Source organism: Callospermophilus lateralis, chromosome 1, assembly GCF_048772815.1.
Source record: "Callospermophilus lateralis isolate mCalLat2 chromosome 1, mCalLat2.hap1, whole genome shotgun sequence".
NCBI classification, from domain to species: Eukaryota; Metazoa; Chordata; class Mammalia; order Rodentia; family Sciuridae; genus Callospermophilus; species Callospermophilus lateralis.
The window spans coordinates 25,969,150-25,995,514 of NC_135305.1; the positions used below are offsets into that span (position 1 = coordinate 25,969,150).

A 26,365-nucleotide genomic window follows, 5' to 3' on the forward strand; every position below is an offset into this window, starting at 1 on the left:
GTTACATCTATGAGCTTATGTTTAATGAACCATTTAGTTTTTAATTCTAGCTTTGGTGTTATATTTGCTTAGAATTAATTTTCCTGCTTGTTAAAAGACATAAGACTGCACCTCATGAAAGGATAGAAAGATATATACTTGTTCTTGGTGGGTCTGAAAGTGTCATGTTCATTTTCAGTAAATTTAATTTTAGAAGCTATAAAAAATATAATGACTACCTATGGGCCACAGATCCTTTTCCTATTTCTTTGCCTTGATAGTTCAGGACTATTTCTTTTAGTCATAGTATCTTAATGTTAAATGAGCTACAAATTGTAGGTAATCTTCATTTGGAAAAATCACTAAGTGTATTATCTTCTTTTGGCTATTAGCCACTTTTCTATCTTAATCATTTGTTTCACTATGGTTTTTGTCTTTAGTTAATTTTCTGATTATTTTCTCTGAAATCCTTCCCTCCTATCCCCATGTGTTGCTTTTTTCCCTTTTCTCTATCACTTTTCTCATTTTCCTTCTTCCTTCCCTTCTTCTCTCCCCCGCTTTCTCCTTATCTCTGTTTTTTCTCTGTTTCTCTCTGGAGTTCTTGATTTTAGTTTTCACTGTTAGAGCCGTACCCTTCTTGAACCAGATAATTGCAAAATAAATCAGTAGTACTCTTCAAATATTACATCTATTTCCTAGTATAATTCAAGGTATTGACTTTGGATATTTTGTAGATTAGGATCTAGTTTATATACTCTTATAAAAGTTTTGAATGACTAGAATATGATTGTGTATGATTTTACCTTTCTGTGGCATATTTAATTAATAGAAAATATTTTATTTCTAATTTGTGATTAAAAATAGAATTTATGGCAGTATTTGGTATATTTTATATATAACACATGAGATATTTTTGCTTTTTTCCTGTGAAATTATGATATTAAATATAATCTTAGTAAGTTAAAAGACTGCCTTTTTTTGGTACTGCAGTTGAACCCAGTGGTGCTTTACCATTGAGCTATATCTTTGGTCCTCATTTATTTATTTATTTTTAATTTCGAGATAGGGTCTTGCTGAGGTGCTGAGGATCTCACTAATTTGAGCTGTGGCTGTCCCTGAACTTGCAAACCTCCTGCCTCAGCCTTCTGTGTTACTGGAATTATAAACCTAATAATATGCCACCATGCCCATATCAAAAACTGTGCCTTTTAATTGTAATATTCATATTGTTATGTTAAAGAGAAGGAAGTAATTTTTTATCCAGAAGACATGTGCCCTTTCCTACCTGCAAAGTTGCCTATCAAAGGGCCTATAAACACTCTCTAGATGTTTTTTTTTTAATTTCTAGTTTACCTCTGCATGTGTAAATGACTGGTTTTTATGAAGTAGTATAGCTGCAGCAAAAGTAATTGCAGTCTCAAAAAAGAAGGCAGATAAACTGCCTGTTGGTTGGTAAGCATGGCTCTAGATTTTATGATTCTTGATTCAGTTAATCCATTAGCTTAAGAGGAGATTCTCTTCCCTTCTAGCATCATCATTTAATCTAACCTGCCCTTAGATGTTGGCACTACTTTTGGATGGCCCTTTTTCCAAACTAATATTCCTGAACAAAAATTGTACAGATGGAGAGGGTACAGAGATCACTGGGCCTAGAGTTTAGTCAGTATTTGTTAAGCTATATCTGCCTCTTATTGCTGTGTAACACAGCAGTACTTTCTCTTATCCTTTTCCTTCTCTGCATGTATTACTGGAGATAATGCCTGTTTAACAGAATTTTAAGCATCAAATGAGGCAAAAAATAATCTTGCCCTTAATTGCTTCTTAGTGAATCTTTATATACTCTGTATCATCATTGTCTCTAATATAACGCTGTATTTTCCATGTAAAACAATGTAGAACAACCACCTAAAGTTTCAGACTCTCCTTTCTGAGTTTTACATAAAAAATGACCAGCAAATCCCAGTTGTTCTGAATAAATAATCCCAATTGTGTCATTTAAAAATGGAAGCTTGGATTTTCAGACTAGAGAGATTCTTCATAAATCCTCTTTGAAACTAATTGTAGCTTTTCATCAGGTTATAGTTTTTGCTCTCCTCAAATTTATAATATGAACCAAGATTCTTGAACTATCTGATCATTAATTCCTTTTAATTTGACCAGCAACTTAAATAAATTCAACCAATAATTATTGAAAACCTACAAATTACAGAGGTGGTATCTAAAACCTTTTAAATAAAAATATTAGCTGTGTTGGTAATTTGGAGAAACTGACCCTATAATTTGTTACAGTCTTAATGCTAGTAGATTTTTTTTCTATGATGAATAGGTATATAGCTTTTCCTCTGAGAGCTCTGTAACTTTATTCTACCAACTACCCCAAGACAACTTTAAGAAAAAATAAAATGTTAAAAGCAAAAATTTGAACAAATTGAACTTTGTAACAGCAAAGAACATTTCGCAAATTAGGCAGTACATAGAACCAGAAAGGGTTCAGGCATTCCATCCAGCAGTAGAAGCAGCAAGCTTGTTGTATAGGCTGAATAGGAAGCAGAGTAGAGAAATTATCTGATAGGCTACAGCTAAGCTTCTGCCTTGTTTGGGCATAGTGTGATGATGCGTTTCTCTTAATTGGGTGTGGTGTGATGAGTTGACTGCCTGTGATTGGCTGAAGTTTGGCGCTTTGTTAAAATAGGGAGCCTACGTCCTGGGAACACATCTTTACTCCTCACACTTCAGACAGAGCCCTAATATCCAGAACATACAAAGAACTAAAAAAATTAGACAATAAGATAACAAATAACCCAATCAACAAATGGGCCAAGGACCTGAACAGACATTTCTCAGAGGAGGACATACAATCAATCAACAAGTACATGAAAAAATGCTCACCATCTCTAGCAGTCAGAGAAATGCAAATCAAAACCACCCTAAGATACCATCTCACTCCAGTAAGATTGGCAGCCATTAGGAAGTCAAACAACAACAAGTGCTGGCGAGGATGTGGGGAAAAGGGTTCACTTGTACATTGCTGGTGGGACTGCAAAATGGTGCGGCCAATTTGAAAAGCAGTATGGAGATTTCTTGGAAAGCTCGGAATGGAACCACCATTTGACCCAGCTATTCCCCTACTCGGTCTATTCCCTAAAGTCCTAAAAAGAGCACACTATAGGGACACTGCTACATCCATGTTCATAGCAGCACAATTCACAATAGCAAGACTGTGGAACCAACCTAGATGCCCTTCAATAGACGAATGGATAAAAAAAATGTGGCATTTATACACAATGGAGTATTACTCTGCATTAAAAAATGACAAAATCATAGAATTTGGAGGGAAATGGATGGCATTAGAGCAGATTATGCTAAGTGAAGCTAGTCAATCCCTTAAAAACAAATGCCAAATGTCTTCTTTGATATAAGGAGAGTAACTAAGAACAGAGTAGGGATGTAGAGCATGAGAAGAAGATTAACATTAAACAGGGATGAGAGGTGGGAGGGAAAGGGAGAGAGAAGGGAAATTGCATGTAAATGGAAGGAGACCCTCAGGGGTATACAAAATTACATACAAGAGGAAGTGAGGGGAAAGGGGGAAAAATATAAGGGGGAGAAATGAATTACAGTAGAGGGGGTAGAGAGAGAAGAGGGGAGGGGAGGGGGGGAGGGGGGATAGTAGAGGATAGGAAAGGCAGCAGAATACAACAGACACTAGTATGGCAATATGTAAATCAATGGATGTGCAACTGATGTGATTCTGCAATCTGTATACAGGGTAAAAATGGGAGTTCATATCCCACTTGAATCAAAGTGTGAAATATGATATATCAAGAACTATGTAATGTTTTAAACAACCAACAATAAAAATTAATTAAAAAAACAAACAAACAAATATGCTCTTGAATAGGTTCCATCAGTTCATAGCTTTTTTTTACACACATTCACACACATGCACACACCTAAATTAGGTTTCAATTTGTTTATGTATTAGATTGCAGTTTGTTACTAGGAACTCAACATAGTGACATAGCCTAAAACTAATGGCCTCCTATTTATGTAATTTAGTAGTGTACTGTATTGTTCTATTTAATGAATTTGTTGGTTTGTTTACATTTCTTAAATTGAACTATTAGGTATCTTTATTATGTTGTCACCTCCTTATGGAGTGATCTCTGTTGTTACCTACTTATGATTTCTTTCAAAATTTCCATTTGCTATGCTGGTTACAAAACTTTTAAAACATGATTTCCAGTTTATTTCTTGATTACCTAGACCTAGCATGATTATCCAGGGTGGTTTTATATCTTTTCCCTTATTTTTTTAAATTTATATATCACAGCAGAATGTATTACAATCTAATTACATATAGAGAGCACAATTTTTCATATCTCTGGTTGTAGACACAGTATATTGACACCAATTTGTGTCTTCATACCTGTACTTTGGATAATAATGAACATCCCATTCCACCTTCATTAATAACTCCATACCCCTCCCTTCCTCTCCAAACCCTCTGCCCTATCTAGAGTTCATCTATTCCTCCCATGCTCTCGCTCCCTATCCCAATATGAATCAGCCTCCTTATATCAAAGAAAACATTCGGCATTTGGTTTTTTGGGATTGGCTAACTTCACTTAGCATTACCTTCTCTAACTTTATCCATTTATCTGCAAATTCCATGATTTTATTCTCTTTTATTGCTAAGTAACATTCCATTGTTTATATATGCCACATTTCTTTTATCCTATTAAAGGGCATCTAGGTTGGTTCCACAGTTTAGCTATTGTGAATTGTGGTACTATAAACATTGATGTGGCTGTGTCCCTGTAATATGCTGTTTTTAAATTTTGGGGGTATAGACTGAGGAGAGTAATAGCTGGCTCATATGGTGGTTCCATTCCCAATTTTCCAAGAAATCTCCATACTGCTTTCCATATTGGCTATACCAGTTTGCAGTCCCATCAGCAGGATATGAGTGTACCTTTTTCCCCACATTTTCGCTAACACTTATTGTTGTTTGAGTGCATAATAGCTGCCATTCTGACTGGAATGAGATGAAATCTTAAGAGTGGTTTTGATTTGCATTTCTCTAATTGCTAGTTATGATGAACATTTTTTCATGTATTTGTTGATTGATTGTACATCATCTTCTGAGAAGTGTCTCTTCAGGTCCTTGGCCCATTTATTGGGTTATTTGTTTTTTTGGTGTTTAGCTTTTTGAGTTCCTTATATACCCTAGAGATTAGTGCTCTATCTGATGTGTGAGGGGTAAAGATTTGCTCCCTAGATGTAGGCTGTCTATTCACATCACAGAATGTTTCTTTTGCCAAGAAGAAACTTTTTAGTTTGGGTCCATCCTATTTATTGATTCTTGATTTTAATTCTTACACCTTATTAAGGAGGTTGGGGCCTAATCCCACATAATGGAGATTAGGGCCTACTTTTTCTTCTATTAGACACAGGGTCTCTGGTTGTATTCCTAAGTCCTTGATCCATTTTGAGTTGAGTTTTGTGCAAGGTGAGAGATGGGGATTTAATTTCATTTTGTCATATGGATTTCCAGTTTTCCCAGCACCATTCATTGAAGAGGCTATCTTTTCTCCAATGCACGTTCTTGGCACTTTTGTCTAATATAAGATAATTGTAGTTTGTGGGTCAGTCTCTGTGTTCTTTATTCTGTACCATTGGTCTACCAGTCTGTTTTGGTGCCAATACCATGCTGTTTTTGTTACTGTTGCTCTGTAGTATATAGTTAAAGGTCTGGTATAGTGATGCCAGCTGCTTCACTCTTCTTGCTAAGGATTGCTTTAGCTATTCTGGCTCTCTTATTTTTCCAGATGAATTTCATGATTGCTTTTCCTATTTCTATGAGGAATGTCATTGGGATTTTGATCAGAATTGCATTTAATCTGTATAGTGTTTTGGAAGAATGGTCATTTTGATAATATTAATTCTTCCTGTCCAAGAGCAAGGTAAATCTTTCCATCTTCTAAGGTATTCTTTGATTTCTTTCTTTAGGGCTCTATAATTTTCATTATATAGATCTTTCACCTCTTTTGTTGGTTCCCAAATATTTTATTTTATTTTTTGAGGCTATTGAGAATGGGGTAGTTTTCCTCATTTCCCTTTCTGAGGATTTGTCACTGATATACAGAAATGCTTTGGTTTATGGGTGTTGATTTTATATCCTGCTGCTTTGCTGAATTCATTTACTAGTTCTAGAAGTTTTCTGGCGGAACTTTTAGGGTCTTCCAGGTATGGAATCATATCATCAGCAAATAGTGTGAATTTGAGTTCTTCTTTTCCTATGTATATCCCTTTAATTTCTTTCATCTCTCTAATTGTTCTGGCCAGTGTTTCAAGAACTGTGTTAAAGAGAAGTGATGAAAGAGGGCATACCTGTCTTGTTCCAGTTTTTAGAGGGAATGCCTTCAATTTTTCTCCATCTAGAAAGATACTGGCCTGGGGCTTATCATAGATAGCCTTTATGATATTGAACTATGTTCCTGTTATCCTTAGTTTTTCTAGTGTTTTGAACATAAAGGGGTGCTGTATTTTGTCAAATGCTTTTTCCTGCATCTATTGAGATGATCATATGATTCTTATCTTTAAGTTTATTGATGTGATGAATTACATTTATTGATTTTCATATGTTGAACCAACCTTGCATCCCTGGGATGAATCTCACTTGATCATGGTGCATGATATTTTTGATAATTTTTTGTATTCAATTTGCCAGAATTTTATTAAGAACTTTTGCATCTATGTTCGTTAGAGATATTGATCTGAAGTTTTCTTTTTTTGATGTGTCTTTGCCTGGTTTTGGAATCAGACTAACATTGCCCTCATAGAAAGAGTTTGGAAGTGGTGCCTCTTTTTCTATTTCCTGAAATAAATCAGAGAGTATTGGTATTCTTCTTTAAAGGTCTTGTAGAACTCAACTGTGTATCCATCCCATCCTGGACTTTTCTTAGTTGGTAGACTTTTGATGGCATCTGCTATTTTGTCACTTGAAATTGATCTGTTTAAATTGTGTATGTCATCCTGATTCAATTTGGGCAAATTATGACTCTAGAAATTTGTCAATGCCTTTGATATTTTCTGTTTTATTGGAGTATAAGTTTTCAAAATAATTTCTAATTATCCTGTGTATTTCTGTAGTATCTGTTGTGATATTTCCTTTTTCATCACGTATGTTAATAATTTGAGTTTTTTCTCTCCTTTTCTTTGTTAGCATAGCTAAGGGTCTGTCAATTTTATTTATTTTCTCAAAGAACCAATTTTTTGCTCTGTCAGTTTTTTCAGTTGTTTCTTTTGTTTCAATTTCATTGATTTCAGCTCTGATTTTAATTATTTCCTGTCTTGTGCTGCTTTTGGTGTTGATTTGTTTTTTTTTCTAGGGCTTTGAGATGTAGTGTTAAGTCATTTATTTGTTGACTTTTTCTCCTTTTAAGGAATGAACTTCACACAATGAACTTTCCTCTTAGAACTGCTTTCATAGTGTCCCTAAGATTTCAATATGAAGTATCTGTTTTCTAATTCACCTCTAAAAACTTTTTAATCTCCTCCTTGATGTCTTCTGCAACGCATTGTTCATTCAGTAGCATACTATTTAGTCTCCAGGTGTTGGAGTGGCTTTTATTTCTTATTTTATCATTGATTTCTAATTTCATTCCATTATGATCTAATTGAATGCAGGGTAGTATCTCTACTTTTTTTTTATATTTGTTAAGAGTTGCTTTGTGATATAGTATATGGTCTATTTTAGAGAAGGATCCACGTGCTACTGAGAAGAAAGTAGATTCTCTCATTGAAGGATAGACTAATCTATATATGTCAGTGAAGTCTAAGTTATTGATTGTATTATTGAGTTTTATAGTTTCTTTGTTCAACTTCTGTTTGGAAGATCTATCTAGTGATGAAGGAGGTGTGTTAAAGTCACCCAAAATTATTGTTTTGTGGTTTGTTTGACTCTTGAACTTGAGAAGAGCTTGTTTGATGAACATAGCTGCTCTGTTTGGGGCATATATATTTATAATTGTTAAGTCTTGTTGGTGTAAGGTTCCCTTGAGCAGTATGTAGTGTCCTTTATTCTTTTTGATTGACTTTGAAGTCTACTTTATTTGATATGAGGATGGAAACTTGCTTCCACAGTCCATGTGAGTGATTTTTCCCAACCCTTAACCTTCAATCTGTGAATGTCTTTTTCCATGAAATGAGTCTTTTGGAGGCAGCATTTTGTTGGGGCTTTTTTTTTTTTAAATCCAATCTGCTAGTCTATGTCTTTTGATTGGCAAGTTTAGGCCATTAACATTCAGGGCTATTATTGAGATATGATTTGTATTCCCAGCCATTTTTATTTATTTTTGGTATTTAACATGACTTGGTTTCTCCTCTGATTAGATTTTGCTTTAGTAATCCCTCCCTCTGCTGATTATCATCATTGTTTTTCATTCCCTCTTCTTGAAGTATTTTGCTGAGGATGTTCTGTAGTGCAGGTTTTCTAGTTGTAAATTCTTTTAACTTTTGTTTATTAGGGAAGGTTTTTATTTCATTATCAAACCTAAAGCTTAGTTTTGCTGGATATAAGATTCTTGGTTGGCATCCATTTTCTTTCAGAGCTTGGTATATGTTGTTCCACCATCTCCTGGCTTTGAGAGTCTGGGTTGAAAAATCTGCTGAGATACGAATTGGTCTCCCCTTGTATGTGATCTGATTCCTCTCTCTTGTAACTTTTAAGATTCTATCCTTATTCTGTATGCTAGGCATTTTCATTATAATGTGCCTAGGTGTAGATCTGTTGTAATTTTGTACATGTGCTGTCCTGTAAGCCTCTTGTATTTGGTTTTCCAATTTGTTCTTCATGCATGGGAAATTTTCCGGTATTATCTCATTGAAGAGATTGTACATTCTTTTGGTTTGAAACTCTGTGCCTTCCTCTATCCCAATAACTCTTATATTTGGTCTTTTGGTGCTGTCCTATAATTCTTGAATGTTCTGTTCATGGTTTCTAACTATCTTCATTGTGTGATCAAATTTATTTTCCAGATTATATACTTTGTATTCATTATCTGACATTCTTTCTTCCAAGTGAGTTAGTCTATTGGTTATGCTTTCTATTGAGTTTTTTATTTGATTTATTGTATCCTTCATTTCAAGGATTTGACTGGTTTTTTTTTCAGAGTATCTCTCTCTTGAAGTAATCTTTTGCTACCTGTATTTGCTCTCTTATCTCATTGTTGGAGTGATCAATCTTTGCTTGTATTTGCTCATTTAGGTTTTCTTTAATTCACTGATCATTTTAATTATGAACTTTCTGAACTGCTTCTCTGACATCTCATCAACTTCGCTGTCCATGGGTTCTGTTATTAGAGTGTCCTGGTTTGTTTGGGGCACTTTCCTCCCTTGTTTTTTCATGGTGTCTATGTCTTCCTTTCTTGCAGAGTGGATCTGAGATATTAGTTTCTTCCCTGTATTCTTGTAGTACCTGTGCATATTGTCTGTACCTCACCTTGATGTTGGGCTTACAGACCCTGCTGGTGTCCCTCAATGAATGCTACTGCATCCTGGATCTGGATCCTGCTTAAGTTGGAGTGGGTGGATCTGGACCGTTTGCCTTGACCTCCCGCGGTAGTCTGCTGGTTGGAAGGGGAAGTCCTGCGCCAAAGAATAGGCTCTGGTGGTGTCTGTCCCACCTGGGGAGGGGTGAACTGGGCCTACTGAGAGCCTGATTCCCATATAGGCTGGTGTGGGCAGTCTGGGCTGGATCTTGACTCCCCTGGTAGTCCACTGGTCAGAAGGGGTGGTTCTGTACAAGAGGCTAGGCTCTAGCGAGTATCTGCCCCTCCAGGGAAGGGGTGGACCAGGCCTGCTGTGTTTCTGGGCCCTGCAGAGGCCAGTGTGAGTGGATCTGGCTCCCTTATTTTGAACATGGCAATACCATGTTTAAAAATTGATAAAACAATTAGGATTACAGGAAAATCTCAATACTAAATAAGTATATAAAGCATGCTCTCCTAACACAACATGGAATAATTGCTTACTTTTTTGTTTCCAATATTTTATGTCTTAATATTTTATATTCATAAAGTCTAGGTAGGATGAGCCTGTTAGATGATCTGTTATATAGCCTCATTAGAGTATTGCCTAACTCAACTAATCTTACGCCAAAAGATCAGAATTCTTGTCATCACACTTATGTTTTCTACTTGTTTTTTTTTTTTTAAGGTCTTTCAATCATTGATTTCCAATTTGCCTGTTACTCAGACTGTAAAATTGTGAGATTCATAAGCTTTAATAAGCCCTTCATGACCTATTTTTTAGGCTTTTAATTTTTCTTAATAACTTTCACTTCAGATGTATTAGGAATTCTCTTTCCCATGTGTGTCTTTCAAACATGTTTGGAATAGGTGTCTTTAAACATCAAAACCACAAACATTTTAGTTTGTAAAGTGGTCTTTGAACTGATCCACATAGTCCTTCCCTAGAAGTCTTTTCTTGTATCACTCTATTAATTTTTACTAGATTTAGAGAAAATAGATATTCTGCTGTAAAAAAAATTGATTATTTTTGTTTCTTAAACTTATTTGTATGAAAAAAACAGGAGTAAAAAAGTAGTGTATCTCTCTCCCTGTAATTGCATGTGCCTCTGTATACACAGCATACATATATTTGTTTTTATATTCCACATGTGGATAATACTTGTCTGTTTCTGTGCATCATCTGTTTCCTGTGACTATCAGATAACGTAAATTATTGACCTCAACACATCTATTGGACAAATAAATGACACAAATTATTCATATTATTCTGATTATTTATATAAAGTGTAAGAAAAATTAACTAATGAATTCAGACCTGTCACTCAATTTCCTTTCTTTCTTTTTTTTTTTTTTGGTATCCAATTTCATGTATATGAATTTGTATTTGAATGGTTTAAAAATATTTAAATAGTTAGATTTTGAATATAGTATATGTTGTTGTATACCAAATGCCCATGACATATAAGTCCTACAAATTTAATTTATATTATATTTAATAGTATAATAGCATATACCAAAATATAAACTTTTGTATAGTTAGAATTCATGGCTTTTACTGTTTGAGGTTGTTACTTTGATTAGTTTAAGCTACTGATATTTTAAAAATTATATTCTGAGACAAAAATAGCTATTAATTGGATTGGTATGTCTGGTGGGTTATATTTAAATCTTACAGTGTGATGTTAATTAGTATAAAATTCTACAATAGGACTTAACTGTGGACCTTTATGATAGAATTCCCCTAGATGGATAATTTACTGTGTGACAATAAATGTTGTCAGATGGTGCTGCAAGTCTTGGTGGAAATCAGGTAAGAATGTAGAAGCCAAACCCCTTCTTAGTTACATGGAAAGCAGCTGAACTAGTCTCCTCCCAGATTGTGCATTTGTAGTCATCTTCAAGCAGGGGAGATATTGTAAACTACTGTTCTTAATGTATTATGAATAGAGTACTTAATTTTGGTTTGGAATTTTTATTATTGCTTCAAAAGATCATTGTATATCAAATTTTATTTCTATATTCATTGGTATTGGGTTAAGTAAAGTTTATAACTCAAGGATTGTTTACTGAGACAAATTAAAGGGTATAAAAGTCCCCAAATTACTTTGGATTCAGAAGTGTGATATCCTAAAAGGAACTTCAGTAGTCATGCAGAAAGCTCATTTCCTATTGCTGTTCTCAGTGACTACTTTCATAGTTTCTTCCTCCCAATGACTGCAGTCCTGGAGATTATTGTAAATATGTGCTGTCAAACTCTCAGGCCATATTTAACACTATTTAATGAATTCCATGTCTTTTTGCTTATGAGTACTTAATGTTTGTAAATATTTATAGATATTTTTAATTTAAAAATATTAACACATTTCTCATGATGAAAATCAGTGTCAGACATTCATTTTAAGCCATCAATTTAAAGAGGAAGACTTCTACTTACTGGGCAAGAAAAATTATTTGAAGAAGTATTTATCATATAATATGAATTATATATATAAATTATTATTATATAAAATATAACAAAATTTCTCACTAAATTCCTGTTTCTGCTTTCCTCAATAGCTAAAGAAATGACTTTAATGAAAATAAAGTGAAAATTTCAGTAATATATTTATAGTATAATTTAGATATTCTATCTCAGCGAAGGCTATTCTGTGACAAGAGTTTCTAACAAAATAGGAAGCCAAATCTTTTCTTTCTATATTAGAGATAAGTAAGTTTTTTTTTTGTGTGTGTGTGTGTGTGTCTGTGTAATAGTGCCTAGAATATAGCAAGTGCTATGTAAACATTGGGTATCATTTTTATTGTGTATCATGTAACTCATGAAAGTGTTATATGCCTTATTTGAGTTTCCTGCAATAACAGAATTAAAAATTAGAATTAAGGGCTAGGTTTGTGGCTCAGCGGTAGAGTGCTTACCTAGCATGTTCGAGGCCCTGGGTTGATCCTCAGCACCACATAAAAATAAATAAATAAAGGAGTCCAACTATAACTAAAAAATAAAATATTTTTAAAAAATTATAATTAAGTGCTTTTGTACTCAGAATTTGAAAAGTCATTATATTATAACTTGAGAACACCACGTTCTAAGCTTGTAAAGTTATTCTGTCACCTCATTCTTCATTTCTTAGTGAAGAAAACAGATATCTTTTGTATATACCTCATTGCTGTGAAATTCTGTAAAATTTTATGTTAATAAATTGATGGAGTATAAGCACAAAGGCAATTTTAAATAACTACAAATAACTGCTGTTTTTGTAGACACACTGGGTTCTGCCCCCATCCCCCTTTTTTTATACCACAGATTGAACCCAAGGGTTCCACATTCCCAGCTCTTTTCATTTTTAATATTGAAACAGAGATTACAGGCATGTGCCACTGCACCCAACTGGGCTCTGCCTTTTTAAAAAATGTGCACTGTAGTTTTAGTAAATGAATATTTTCTCATTTCCTTCTCATTTTGAGTTGAGTCCTGACTAAAACAAAATAACCTCTGAGCATAAGTATACAAATGATATTTAATATCAAATTTTTCAAATCTGTAAGTCTACTCTTACGTGTATTAATAGATCTATTAAATAGATTATTTAAACTATATGTGCTTTCCTATAAATATTATCACAAAATATATTTTAAGAAAATTAGATGGGATTTGACTACCTTGTGAAATAGATATTTGAGCTTTTCATAGATCATATATATTTGGAATTGATAATTTTTCCCTTTACATGAAAAGTGAATAACTAACAGAGCTGCATGTATGTTCTGAGTTTGTTATCCTAAAGAGCCAAATATGAAAAAGGGTTAATAATAAGCTTTCATTAACTTTTTACTTGTAACTGAACTTATTTTCTAATACAATTCACTTCTAATTAATTACCTTAATAAAAAATTGGCCTCAAAATATCATATAAATGAGGAAATTAATTATTTATTACTCACATTCTTTAAACTTCAAAATTATAGAAATTTTTAATAATTTTGTTGTTTTTTTAATAACCATCTATAATCATACTAAAATATTGAGGAATTATAAACTATTTAAAACACTGGTCATTATTATCCAAACTTTGTTTCTTTATTAAGAATAATCTATAGATTTTCTGCTTTTTTTGAGAATTATAAATAACTCAATGATAAGTTCTCATTTTCTAGTCACCTGAATAATCAAAAATGGTGTGAGGTTTTAATTTATTTGACAAATTATTTTCCTTTTCTACTTTGCAACAAGTAAAACATATATACCTCCAAAGAGGGTAGGAAGGAAAGTGTAATAGAGATTATACTAAAGTCATGATGAAGACAAAATTTAGGGTAAATATTGGGAAGAAAATTAACTAGACATTTAATAAACTTGAAACCATTAAAGAATTCTCTATAAATTCTTTTTTGTTAGAAAAATGCAAGTAGTATTTTGTTTTTATTTTGCAGAAAAAGTTACCATAGTCTTGACCAGTTGTCAGCAGAAGTTAGCCTTTCTCAGACTTCATTGGATCCAGGTCAGTCACAAGAAGGAGAAGGAAAACAAGACCCATTGAATTTCATTAGTGAAGGTAAGAAAAAAAAATTGAGTCAAAAGTTATCGTTTTAATACTATTTATGTTTTCGTTACAGATAAAGTCAGAGAATAAATACTGGCATTTCTGTGAAGCATGCTAGAAATCAAGTTGCCTTATGATTAAAAATGGTCTGCCTTAGTTTCTTTCTCAGGTGCCTAACCTTCTCAGAGGCTCATCTATGTTACTGAATTATCAGTAATAATAAAGAAACAGAAATTCTAGGCAAAAGTAATAGCTCTGTATTATTTCTTACATTTTTTTAATTGTAGCTATTCTGGTTCATGTGGAGTGTTACCTCATTATGGTTTTAGTTTGCATTTCCCTGAACATCTTTTCACCTGCTTATTTGCAATGTATGTCCTCTTCATTGAAACACCTTCTCATGTTTTTTACCTTTTCTCTAATTAGATCACTTTTAACTGTTGAGTTTTGAGAGTTCAGTAGATCATTCAAAAATCAATGCTTGTACTTGAAAAAAAACATGAAGGTAAAACAATAAATATTTTTCATATTTTCTAAAATTAGAGTAATCTTTTATAAAAATTAACTTACTGATTTTATTTTTTTAAATACACAACAGCAGAATGCATTACAATTCTTAATACACATATAGAGCATAGTTTTTCATATCTTTGTATATAAAGTATGTTCACACCAATTCAAGTCTTTATACATGAACTTTTTTTGCATTACAATTCTTATTACACATATATACCACAGTTTTTCATATCTTTGTATATAAAGTAGGTTGACACCCAATTCGTGTCTTCATACATGTATTTTGGATAATGATGTCCATCACATTCCACCATCCTTGATGATCCCCTCTTAAGGCAAAAATATTTATTGGAAATTCAACATTTCTTTTACTGTTCTGTTTTTCTTATATTGATTTCCAGTAAAAATAAATTGAAAAATTTTATTAGAAGAAAATCATGACATCATACCAATTTTATAATATTCTTTCCATTTAATTCTGAATATAAACTATATAATAATATCTTTAATGTTTGTGTGCTTTACTGCATTGATTAAATTCTTTTAGAATGAACATACACGTCTTTGTTATAAGCATAGTAAATGGGTTTTCCTTCTTACAAAAAATAAAAAACAAAAAACCCAACTAGTAGCCTAATATATCAAGATTTTAAAGGGATAATTTTGGTGGTGGAACTATAAATGATTAGTTTTTTCATTGTTTAGTATTTTTAATTCGTTTTCTTTGTTATACATGACAGTAGAATCTATTTTGATAAGAATTATACAAGTATGGAATATATCTTATTCTAATTAGGATTCCATTCTTATGGATGGATATGAGTTTGGGATTCACTTAGGTATTTTCATATGTGTACATAGAAAAATTATGTTAGATGTATTCTGTTTTTAAATTTATTTATTTGTTCTAATTTGTTATGACAGCAGGATGCATTTTGATTCATACTACACAAATGGAATACAATTTTTCATTTCTCTGGTTGTACACAAAGTAGAGTCACACCATTCATGTCTTCATACATGTACCTAGGGTAATGATGTTCATCTCATTGGACCATCTTTCCTGCCCCCATGCCCCCTTCCTACCCCTCTGTCCCCTTTGCTGTATCCAAAGTTCTTCCATTCCTCCCATCCCTACCTCCCATCCCTATTATGGATCAGCATCCACTTATCAGAGAAAACTTTCAACCTTTGGTTTTTTGGGATTGGCTTGATATTCTTCAACTCTATCCATTTACCTGAAAATGCCATGATTTTATTCTCTTTTAATGCTGAGTAATTTTTTCACTTTCACACATTTAATTCATGTTAATACTTTTATTGATATCTCCCGAAAAGTCTTAGGCACTGAAGTTTTTTTTTTTTACTTAGTACTTAAAACAGCAGTTTATGAGCTGGGCATGATTGCACACATCTGTACAGCCAGCAACTCAGGAGGCTGAGGCAGGAGGATAGCAAGTTCAAGGTCAGCCTCAGCAACTTAGCAAGACCCTGATTTAAAATTAAAAATAAAGACACTGGGGTTATGGCTCAGGAGTAGAGCACTTTCCTACACGTGCAAGGCCCTGGGTTTGATCCTCAGCACCACATAAAAATTTTTAAAAATAAATAAATAAATAAAGTTATTGTGTCCAACTACAACTACAAATAAAAAATAAAATATATATTAAAAAAATAAAAAGGGCTGGGGATATGATATACTCAGTAGTTACATGCTCCTGGGCTTAATCCCTGATACCACCACAACTACCAACAACAATAAAAATAACAGTAACTTACATATTCTAAAATTTGCTTAAGCAGAAAAACAGTTTTTTATGACTTTTCAGAGCCCATAACTCAATATTTATCAAGGTCATTTTAATATATATTATAATCTAAAGGTATATTTTAATATATATTATAATCAAAAGCAGCTCCACTATTTCAGAAGTTAAAGTGTACTTTAATCAATGCTAGAATAAGAAATCATCATTGTTTTCTGAAATATTTATTAAGCCCTCATATGTGGCAGATATTTCCTACAAGATACTGTATTTTATTAAATCTAAGATGACCTGAGTCTTAGAATAAACCATTTTTTTACATATCACAAAAAATTGCTAGCAATTAAACTTCAACATGTTCCTATATCTCTTAGTATTTTTGTATTTATTTAAAGAGATCCTTTAGACATTCTTTAACCACTTTTATTTAAAAATAATTCACTTAATAAGGGGGCTGGGGCTATGGCTCAATGATAGAGTGCTTGTGTGGCATGTGTAGGTCATTGGGTTCGGTCCTCAGCACCACATAAAAATAAAATAAAGGTATTATGTCCACCTACAACTAAAAAATATATATATTTTAAAAATTAATTCACACAATATAAAATTTACCCCTTCTATTTATTTATTTACTTACCTATTTTCAGTACTGGGGATTGAACTCTGAGACACTCTACCACTAGGCTCCTTTTACTTTTTATTTTGAGACAGGGTTGCCGAGTGTCTTGCTCAGTTGCTGAGGCTGGCCTTGAAGATGCCATCCTCCTGCTTCAGCCTCCTCAATCACTAGGATTAAATGTGGATGCCAAAATGCTTGGCAGAATTCAAAATTCACCATTTTAAAGTATACAGTGAAGTGGTAATCAGAGCATTAACAGTGTTATGCAGCCATCACCACTGCTTCGTTCCCAAATATTATCATCACCCAAAAAAGAAGCCCTATTAGTCCCCAGTTCCAATTCCCCCTCAATTTACCCCCACCCCTGTAACTGGCAACTACTAATTTACTCTCTATGTCTTTGGATTTGTCTATTCTGAAATTTTAATATAATAGAATCCTATAATATGTAGCTCTTTTAAAAAGTTGTGACTTCTTTGGCTTAGCATGTTTCAGGGTTCATTCATGTCATAACATATCAATATTTTATTCCTTTTTGTGGCAGAATGATATTACACAGTATGAATATACCATAATTTGTTTGTTTATTCATCAGTTGAACTTGTTGGTGGATTTTACTTTTTGGCTATTCTGAATAATGCTGCGATGAAGATTCATATATGTCTTTGTGTGACCATATATTTTTATTTCTCTTGAGTATATACTTAGGGCTAGAATTAACTGGATCATATATTTGACCATTTGAGGAGCTGCCAACCAATATATCAAAGTAACTGCATTATTACAATCCCAATGTCAACAAAAGGGGTTTCAGTTTCTCTTTAACACTTGTTATTGTGTGCTTTTTTAAAAAAAAAAATTTGTTTGTTATAATTAGTTATACATGATAGCAGAATGCATTTCAATTCATTGTACACAAATGGAGCACAACTTCTCATTTCTCTGGTTGTACATGATGTAAAGTTGCACCACAAGTGCAGTCATACATGTTTGTAGGGTAATGATGTCCATCTCACAATGAGCATTAATTTGGACTTCATTGTAGTTTGAATTTGCATTTCCCCAGTAATGATTTTTAACATCTTTTCATGTGCTTACTAGTCATTTTGGTCATTTGTATATCATCTTTGGAGCAATGTTTGTTCAAATTCTTTGGTGGTTTTAAAATTGCATTATCCTTTATTATTGATGAATTGAGTTACAATGTTGGTAAAGTCTGTTTATCTAATTTTTCTTACGATTGCTTATACTTTGGTGTCGTATATAAGAAACTGTTGTCTAATCCCAGGTCATGCAGATTTGTACCTATGTTTCCTTCTAGGAATTTTACAGTTTTAACTTTTACATTTAGGTCTCTGATTTATTTTGTGTTAATTTTTATATAAACTGTGGGCAAAGGGTCCAACTTTGTTCTTTTGCATATGAATATGTAGATGTCCCAATATCATTTGTTGAAAGTACAGTTTTCTCCCTCATTGAATGGTCTTAGAACCCTTGTAGAAATCTATGGACCGTAAATGTATGGATTTATTTCTGGGGTTTCAATTCTATTCCATCGATCTGGGTGTCTTTGCTAGTACCACACTATCCTTGTGCTAATACCACATTGTCTTGATTACTTTAGCTTTTAGTTTGAAATTAGGATGTTTGAGGTCTATAGTTTTGTTCCTTTTCAAAATTGTTGAAGTTATATGGGATCTTTTGCATTTTGTTATGAATTTTAGAATCAGTTTGTCATCTCTGGAATGAAAAAGGCAATGAAAATTTCAATGGGAGTGACATTGAATATATATTGGGAGAGTTAATGCCATTTTAACAATATTGTCTTCTAATCCATAGAAAAATGAGACTTTTTTCATGTATTTAGATATTTAATTGCTTTCAACATATTCCATAATTATCAAAAGGTACACAACTCTTGCACTTCTGTAGTCAAATTTATTCTTACATATTTTATTCTTTTAGATACTGTTATCAATGGAATTGTTTTCTTAATTTCATTCTTTGATCATTTGTTGCTTCTTTTAGACTTTAAGCACAGATTTTAAAAATCATATTTTGTTGCTCTGTATCTATAAGAGGGAAAATAAAAATAAATTCAATTGCTCAGGGTATTTCCAGGACTTCTTTGTTCAGAGTCAGTCTCTTCTGAGTCCTTTTTTGAGTCAAAATCATCAATGACCATGTCTTTCCTCACAATATCATCCTCTGTGCCAACAAAGAACCATTTCAATACTCTACTATTGTAGGAATTTTTATTTCAAACTACTAGTAAGTTTTTTGTATGCGCTTTCCTGTTTTCCTATAGTTTATCTGTACCCCCTCAATTAAACCAAATACTTTTGGAAGTTAAACAGCTTCTCATAGGCCATAGGAATTTTATGAAAAATGTTAAAAGATCCTGCACAATACATTAATCAGTCATACCAACTGCATATGGTTCAGTTTTTGTGGCACCAGCCTCCCTGCCAGGTGCTCTACTACTGAGCTATACCTTTTAATCATAATATAATTGAACCCACGTCCTTGTGTATGCTAGGCAAGCACTCTACCACTCAGCTACAACCTGCCCCCAGCCCCCAAATTCTGTATTCGGATGGATTTCTCCTGCCTTAGCTACATGCTTGGTATGTGATAAGCAATTCTTTTGCATGTCACAAATTTTCATTTACTTGCAAGGTATTTTCCTTTCTTAGAGATTTCCTTTGTAACAAGCTTTGTCTTATTTTATGAGAAAATGACTTGCAATAATTTTTCTAATGTGTATTTGCTTTAGTAATATGAAATTTACCTCTAGCTGCCTGTTTTCATTCTTTTCTGTAAACAAAAAACTTTTCATTTTAAGGCCAAATTATGGTTTTTAGGGTATTTTAAGCAGTATATAAACTCAGCACTTGTGATTCCAGTCAGACAAGTAACTGAATTAAATTGATATCAACATGACTACCTGTGACCAAGTCCATTTAGGCACATGCATAAACAACTGTGTCAGAGCCTCCCCACCCCCGCCCAATCAACTACAACATATACTGGTTCAAGCAGTTTGAAATTTTACTATATGAAGTAATAGCCTTCCCGTTTCTCTAACTATTAATTATAAAAAGTGACATGGACCTTACATGTTAACAGCTTAACTTTTCTTCAGTTTGTGGATTTGTGATAGAGGTTAAGGCGTTCCTTTAGGCATTCCTCAAAATTAGAATGCATATTCACTATCTCTTCCTGTCCTCATTGATCCCCTTTTTCTTCTCCTGTCTTAAGTTGGTAATCTCACCATTCATCTACCAATTCTGAAAACCTTCTGAGTCTTTCTTGTTTTTTTTTTTCTACCTATCATTTTGCTGTCATCAAGTCCTACCAGTTTGAGTCTAAAGATTTCTTTCTTTCCTTTTTTTTTTTTTTTTTTTTTTTGGAGGGGGGGTACTAGGCATTCAACTCAGAGGTGCTCTACCACTGAGCTATACCTTTTAATCATAATATAATATGATAAACATTTTAAAATATAAATGTAACAACTACTCATCCATATCTTTTCTAAGAGTAATTATGTTTTCCTGGTCAGCAAAACTATGAAGTTAGCAAAACCAGTCATTTTTTTGGTATCTGTTCCCACTTTGCAAAGGAAAGAACAGGCTCAGAGAAGATGTCTTGCCCAAGGTTGCAAAGCTGAAAAGGACATAGGCCCTATCTTGAGTTCCAGTGCAATTCCATGTAATCATTCTTTATTAATTGTATAGTTATTTAATGACCTATTGTGTACTAGGTACTGGGAGTACAATAATCAATAAAACAGAGTTCATGTCCTTTCTCAAAGAGTTTATCATCTAATGAGAAAGAGAGAGAGAGAGAAAGAGAGAGAAAGAGAGAGAGAGAGAGAGAGAGAGAGAGAGAGAGAGAGAACCCACACTTGCCACACAGTGTGATAAGGTAGAGTTAAGTACAAAAGGACTATGGGAAAACTTCAAAGGCTGGTTGAAATAATACATAGTATTCAAAACCATCTGATGTCTAGCTCAGCTTACATTTCCATAATGACATGAGTGAAATCCAAGTTTTCCATCTTTGGAAACCTGCTAATTTTCAAAGTCTTTTGCCTTTCACAACCCTAAGCCAGAGCCACTTACAGCTAGTGTCTGGGCAGTGTATGTTGAAACTTACTCAGCTATAGGAGGTTTTACCTCAGTCACAGAAACAGACGTGCCATTCTTCCTTCAGAGTTTCATCAAAGTCCAGCATTTAGGAGAGTTCCTGATGCAGATAGTAGATACTAAGTAAATGTTCAATACATGAACGAAGTCTCTAAAATCAAACCTTCCTTGTAAGTTGGTGTAGTCCAGTCTCACCAGGACCAACCTGTTTCTAATGCATTACTTAACCTAAGTATGGGTTTCCCAGTATTCCTCTGGAATAGGTACTTATTTTATTTGTTTAGATTTTTTATTATCCTTTACTAACCAACTGAACACAAACATGTCCTCATAAAAAGGTAAACTTTTAATTTTTGTTCTAAAGCATGTTATTTCAAACTTTCATATCTAGTTTTACAAGAAGCAAAATCTTGTGTAATATTTTACAGTCATATTGAAACTGCTGAAAGATCCAACATGTCTAGATGCAGATCTTTGCACAATTAGATATATTTTTATTATCTTGTAAATTATGAAAGATTCTATGGGTTTTAGTATCTTATTGTTATCATTCTTTTCTTTATGCATTATTTTATTTTAGTACAGAACTGGATATTGAACCCAGGGGCATTTTACCACTGAGCTGCATCCCCAATCCTGTTGATTTTTTATTTTGAGATGGGGTTTTGCCAGACTGCTGAGGCTGTCCTTAACTTGGGATGCTCCTGCCTCAGCTTCCCAAGTCACTGGGTTATAGTTATGCACCACATGCTAAATTTATTGATTTCATTCTCAAAGGCTATTAATTGTTATTTTATCCTGACTTTCAGGTAAAGAAGATACTCCCTCATTACTTGGCCTCTGTGGGTCTCTTACATCAGTGGCAAGTTACAAGTCTCTAACAAGCCTAAAATCTAATGACTACCTTGCAAGTCCTACAACGGAGATGACAAGTCCAGGCCTAACTCCATCCTGAAAAACTTATGTGAAAGTTGAAAGTTTCTATATTGTAAATGTTCAGTTTATGTAAGTTCAATTGCTGGGGAGACCTTTGAAATTTTATATTGTTCTGGTACATGTCTGGAATTCCGCTTAGAGAGTTCAGTACTCCATGTAAACTTATAAGGGGAAAAATGATGGTCCTGACATTTTTTCATTTTAAAAAAACTTATATTTGTCATTGAGAAAGTTTAAAATTGAACAGGCTTTAAAAAACTTTTGAAGATTCTCCAAATTAATGATTCATTCAAATTGTACATAGTTAATATTCAACTGATTTTTATATATTTCTTTACATATATCTTAGTGATCAGAGACTGAGATCAAGGCTTTATTCCAGAGACTTAAGCTAAATATTTTCTTTCACTCAGTGGTCAAATTTTCAAAATAAGACAACTAAATTCAGTTTTCCACTAATTTCTAACATTTAAATGCCATATGTTTAATATTAGGGCAGTGTTCTAGATTGCAGTTCACAGTGGTTTTTCAGCTTTTTTGGTTTTGGGTGGTTTTGTTTTGTTTTGTTTTGTTTTGTTTTTTTGGTTATGCTGGGGATTGAACCCAGAGCCCTGTACATGCTAAAGAAGTGCTCAACACTGAGCTATTCCCTAGCCTGTCATTTTTTTCTTCAACATTTATCATTTGGTACTAATTAAACATTCCATTTAACATTTTATAAATTTTGTAGGAATGTGCCTTTTTTGGCAATCACTGATTTTCTTTGTATGGGTCATAGGTAAAGTATATTATACAGAGAGAAAATGAATAAATTTCTTATTGTTGTTTCCCCAGGATTTTCATTAACGGTTGTCAGTTTTTAAATGTGATCAGGTATGTCTGAAAAGTTGGAAACGTTTCAAATATAGAAGGAATGCTAGAAAATGTTACATCAGGAATGATTTTAAGTTCAGCTAAAGATTGAGAAGCTTTTAAACAAGGATCACTAGAATAAGCACCATACTTAATAATAAATAAATGTCTGACATACAGTGCTATTTTTTCCTCCCTTACATGTAACAATGAATTGTGTCATGCGTGTTTTATGAACTCTAGCATCATGTTATAATCTCATTTTTAAAATGATGTTAATATTTAAAAGGTCCCTACACTTCTACAGGTAAATTAGTTTTTTTATAGTCCATATTTTAAATCTTTTGCAATTTTTAAAACAGCTACATTTGTCCCTTAAATTTCCACCATATCGAAAGTGAAAATATATGAAACATATTTTCTATAGTAAGAAATAAGGAAAACATGATTAGCTGTGCCAAAGAAATTTTATACATTGTTTACATGAAAAGGCCACAATATTTATCTGGAATGTCATATGGTATTTTTGTTTATTACTAAAACATTACATTCAAACATAGTAGCTTTGACATATAGGAAAAATGTTCTTCCTAAAACAATTTTTTTAAGAAGTGAATTACCTGTTCATTCTTTGTATTAGAAATGTAGGAGTCTGATGGTTCTCTGCAATATTTAGAGCTTAGTTTCATAATTTGGAATATAAAATAAGGTCAGTCTTGTATGTGAGACAGTCCAAACAATGTCATTTCAGGGACAAAGGAGACCTGGAAGCCCTTAAAATAAGTTATCTTAAGTGTGCCAGGACATACTCAGAGCTTTATTCCTTTACCTTAAGGCTTTAATATTTGTAGAAATGCAAATATTCTTGAGAAATGGTACCTTTAATCTATTCTTAATTCTGTATACCCTTGACAAGAGTGAAGTATTCAAAGCAGTTTTTAACAAGCATGAGGGAAGGAAGGAAGATACAAAATAAAGACATTTGACATCTTGGGAGGATGGAGTAAAGAAATGAATGAGGAGGGAACTTTGGGAATTTTAGGCTAGCCTTGAGCAGCTTTCCTAAGAATTCTCAGAATATTTAAATGCTTTATAATTCATGGTCCACTCTCAGCTGACACATAGGATCCTTCAGTAATTAAAAAATATTGTTAATTTTTTTCCATTCATTTTTAAAATGTAGAAGGAAATTCAAGATTCCATAATTGGTATACTTTTCAGATTTGTCTACTGGGAACAGTAATTTGTGTATCTTAACCTGCTGCTAAGTGCAGATTTAAACATGACATCTGAGGATCAGGACTTTTCCTCCTTTCTTGGAGCTCTTGGAATAAAATTCATTTGGCTACTGTGAAATTCAGGTTTTTACACAGTTCATTTCACACTAGAGGTAGTTTGTAAATGTTTGCATGAAGAAACAATGTATGTCTTAACCTTTAATTTAAGTGGTAGTGTTTATTTTTATCAACCCCTCCCCCCAAAAGAATGCTGAACTATATGTTAATATTTCCATGTGTATTTTGTTGCCTTGATGTACTGTACTTGTTGCATGTATATTAAAGATTTTGTACCCTGCATTAATAGATTTTTTTCCTTGACTAGAAGGTACCAGATTCAAGTTATACACTGAACTTTTTGTTTCAACACATGTGGTAAATATATATTATTTTACACCTAAAATACTAATAGGAAAGTGGATTTGGAGAAACCCTTATTTCAACCCAAATTAAATACTCTGTTTCACCACATGACATTTTAGTCAATAACAGACAGCGTATGTGATAGTGGTCCCACAAGATTATATTGGTGTTGAAATTCTGTTAGCTAGTGACATCATAGCTTTCATAATGTCACTGCTGATAAAATGCTGAGATGTCTTAAATGTAATTATGAGGGCTAGAGGATGAAGGAAAAGATGAGGAATGTTAATCAGTTAACAATTTGCAGGGAAAAAAAAACAACAAAAAATAGTTTACATTCCTGATAATATGTTGAATACTTAGATCCCATCACTTTGAACCACCAGGACCACCAAACCTTGTTTACATATCAACTTTTTTTAAAAAAAAAATTTAGATGTTGATGAACTTTTATTTTATGTATTTATTTATATGCAATAGAATCAAACCCAGTACCTCACACATGCTAGGCAAGCACTCTACCACTGAGCCACAACCCCAGCCCTACATATCAACTTTTCAGACTAGGGTAAATATCCGAACCAATCCAGAAGCTGCAGTTGGGACTGCCCTACCTTTCCAACACTTCACCTGCCCTATTATAGTGCCTCTCGTATCTATAGTCAATGTAGGTTTAATTTATGGTTTCCTTCCCCAAATTTTTGTTAGAAAAGTACTTTAGCCCTATGTCTTGTGTACCTTTTTCTAACTACTATCAGCCTTGATGCTGGTAGTTGTGTAAACTTGTCAAGACCTCATCCTTTTCCAGGCTGACATCTGTAGCAGCTCAATGAACTCTTTTATTCCAGAGATCCAGTGGTCTCAATTTTGGTTTAATATTTTTTGATGGCAGCAACAGGATCCAGTCTTCAAAGGAGCAGAAGGGGACATGATCCCCTCAGGGCTGAGTACATTGCCACCATAGCAGCACTCTCATCCATTCAAGGTAAGTACCTCCTGTTTGACCATTCGGAGGCCCTGGAATTGAACACCCAGACCTTGTAGCTATCACATTCAGGCTTTGTGGAGTCCCTTCATTATGGGCTCACCTGGAAATAGCTGCTGTGGACTTCTGTGGCAGAACTAGCAGTCTGGAAAACAGGTGAGTTGTCATGGGAATGCCCTCAAATTTGGAAAAGGAATATCTTCAAATTTGGTATGATAGCCAAGTGCTGTGGAACATACCTGTAATCCCAGCAATTTGGGGAGGCTGTGGCAGGAGGATAAGTTCAAAGCCAGCCACCACAACTTAGCAGAACCCTGTCTCAAAAAAATTTATTTAAAAAAATGGCAATCGAAGTGTCTCAGGGGTTGAGTGCCCTTGGGTTCAATCCCCAACAACAATAATTAGATGGAATGGATAGATAGACAGACAGACAGACTGCCTGGAGATGTACCTCTGGTACCTCTGAGTTCAGTCCCTAGTAAAATTTTTAAAATAGTAGTATATTTGAGTATATTGTGAGGGGACTCCCTCAAATTTGCTATCATATCTGCCGGGGGGGACTCTTGAATTCAATTTTGGTTTTCTCTTTTTTCTGGCTATTTTGTTTTATCTGAAATACTTTAACCCCATAGTGACATCTGGTGGCCATTTATATAGTTGCTATTTGGATATTGGCGGCTTTCAGTTAAACCAACTTGATTAACTCTATTATTCAAATGAGGAAGAATTAAAAATTCACTCTGAATTCAAGACAAATTTTTTCTTCTAGGGCTCTTAGAGAAGTTTTTAGAGACTTTCCAGAAGTATTTCCACATTGTCCATTATGAGTAGTGGTTTTGTAGGGCTTGTTACC

General features: G+C 33.5%; 1 protein-coding gene across 7 annotated transcripts in view; it reads left to right on the forward strand.

Annotated features, from left to right (window-relative positions):
* Rundc3b (RUN domain containing 3B) overlaps positions 1 to 22,054 on the forward strand; it is a 139,442-nt gene extending 117,388 nt beyond the window's left edge. For 5 of the 7 annotated variants that reach the window (XM_076860698.2, XM_076860740.2, XM_076860714.2 and 2 more), the window contains 2 exons: positions 13,941 to 14,062; positions 21,909 to 22,054. In XM_076860698.2, the coding sequence (XP_076716813.1) occupies positions 13,941 to 14,062; positions 21,909 to 22,054 (268 nt within the window). The remainder of the gene's footprint in view (positions 1 to 13,940; positions 14,063 to 21,908) is intronic. The other 2 variants (XM_076860703.2, XM_076860732.2) reach the window with 1 other exon arrangement.
* Positions 22,055 to 26,365: the final 4,311 nt, after the last annotated feature.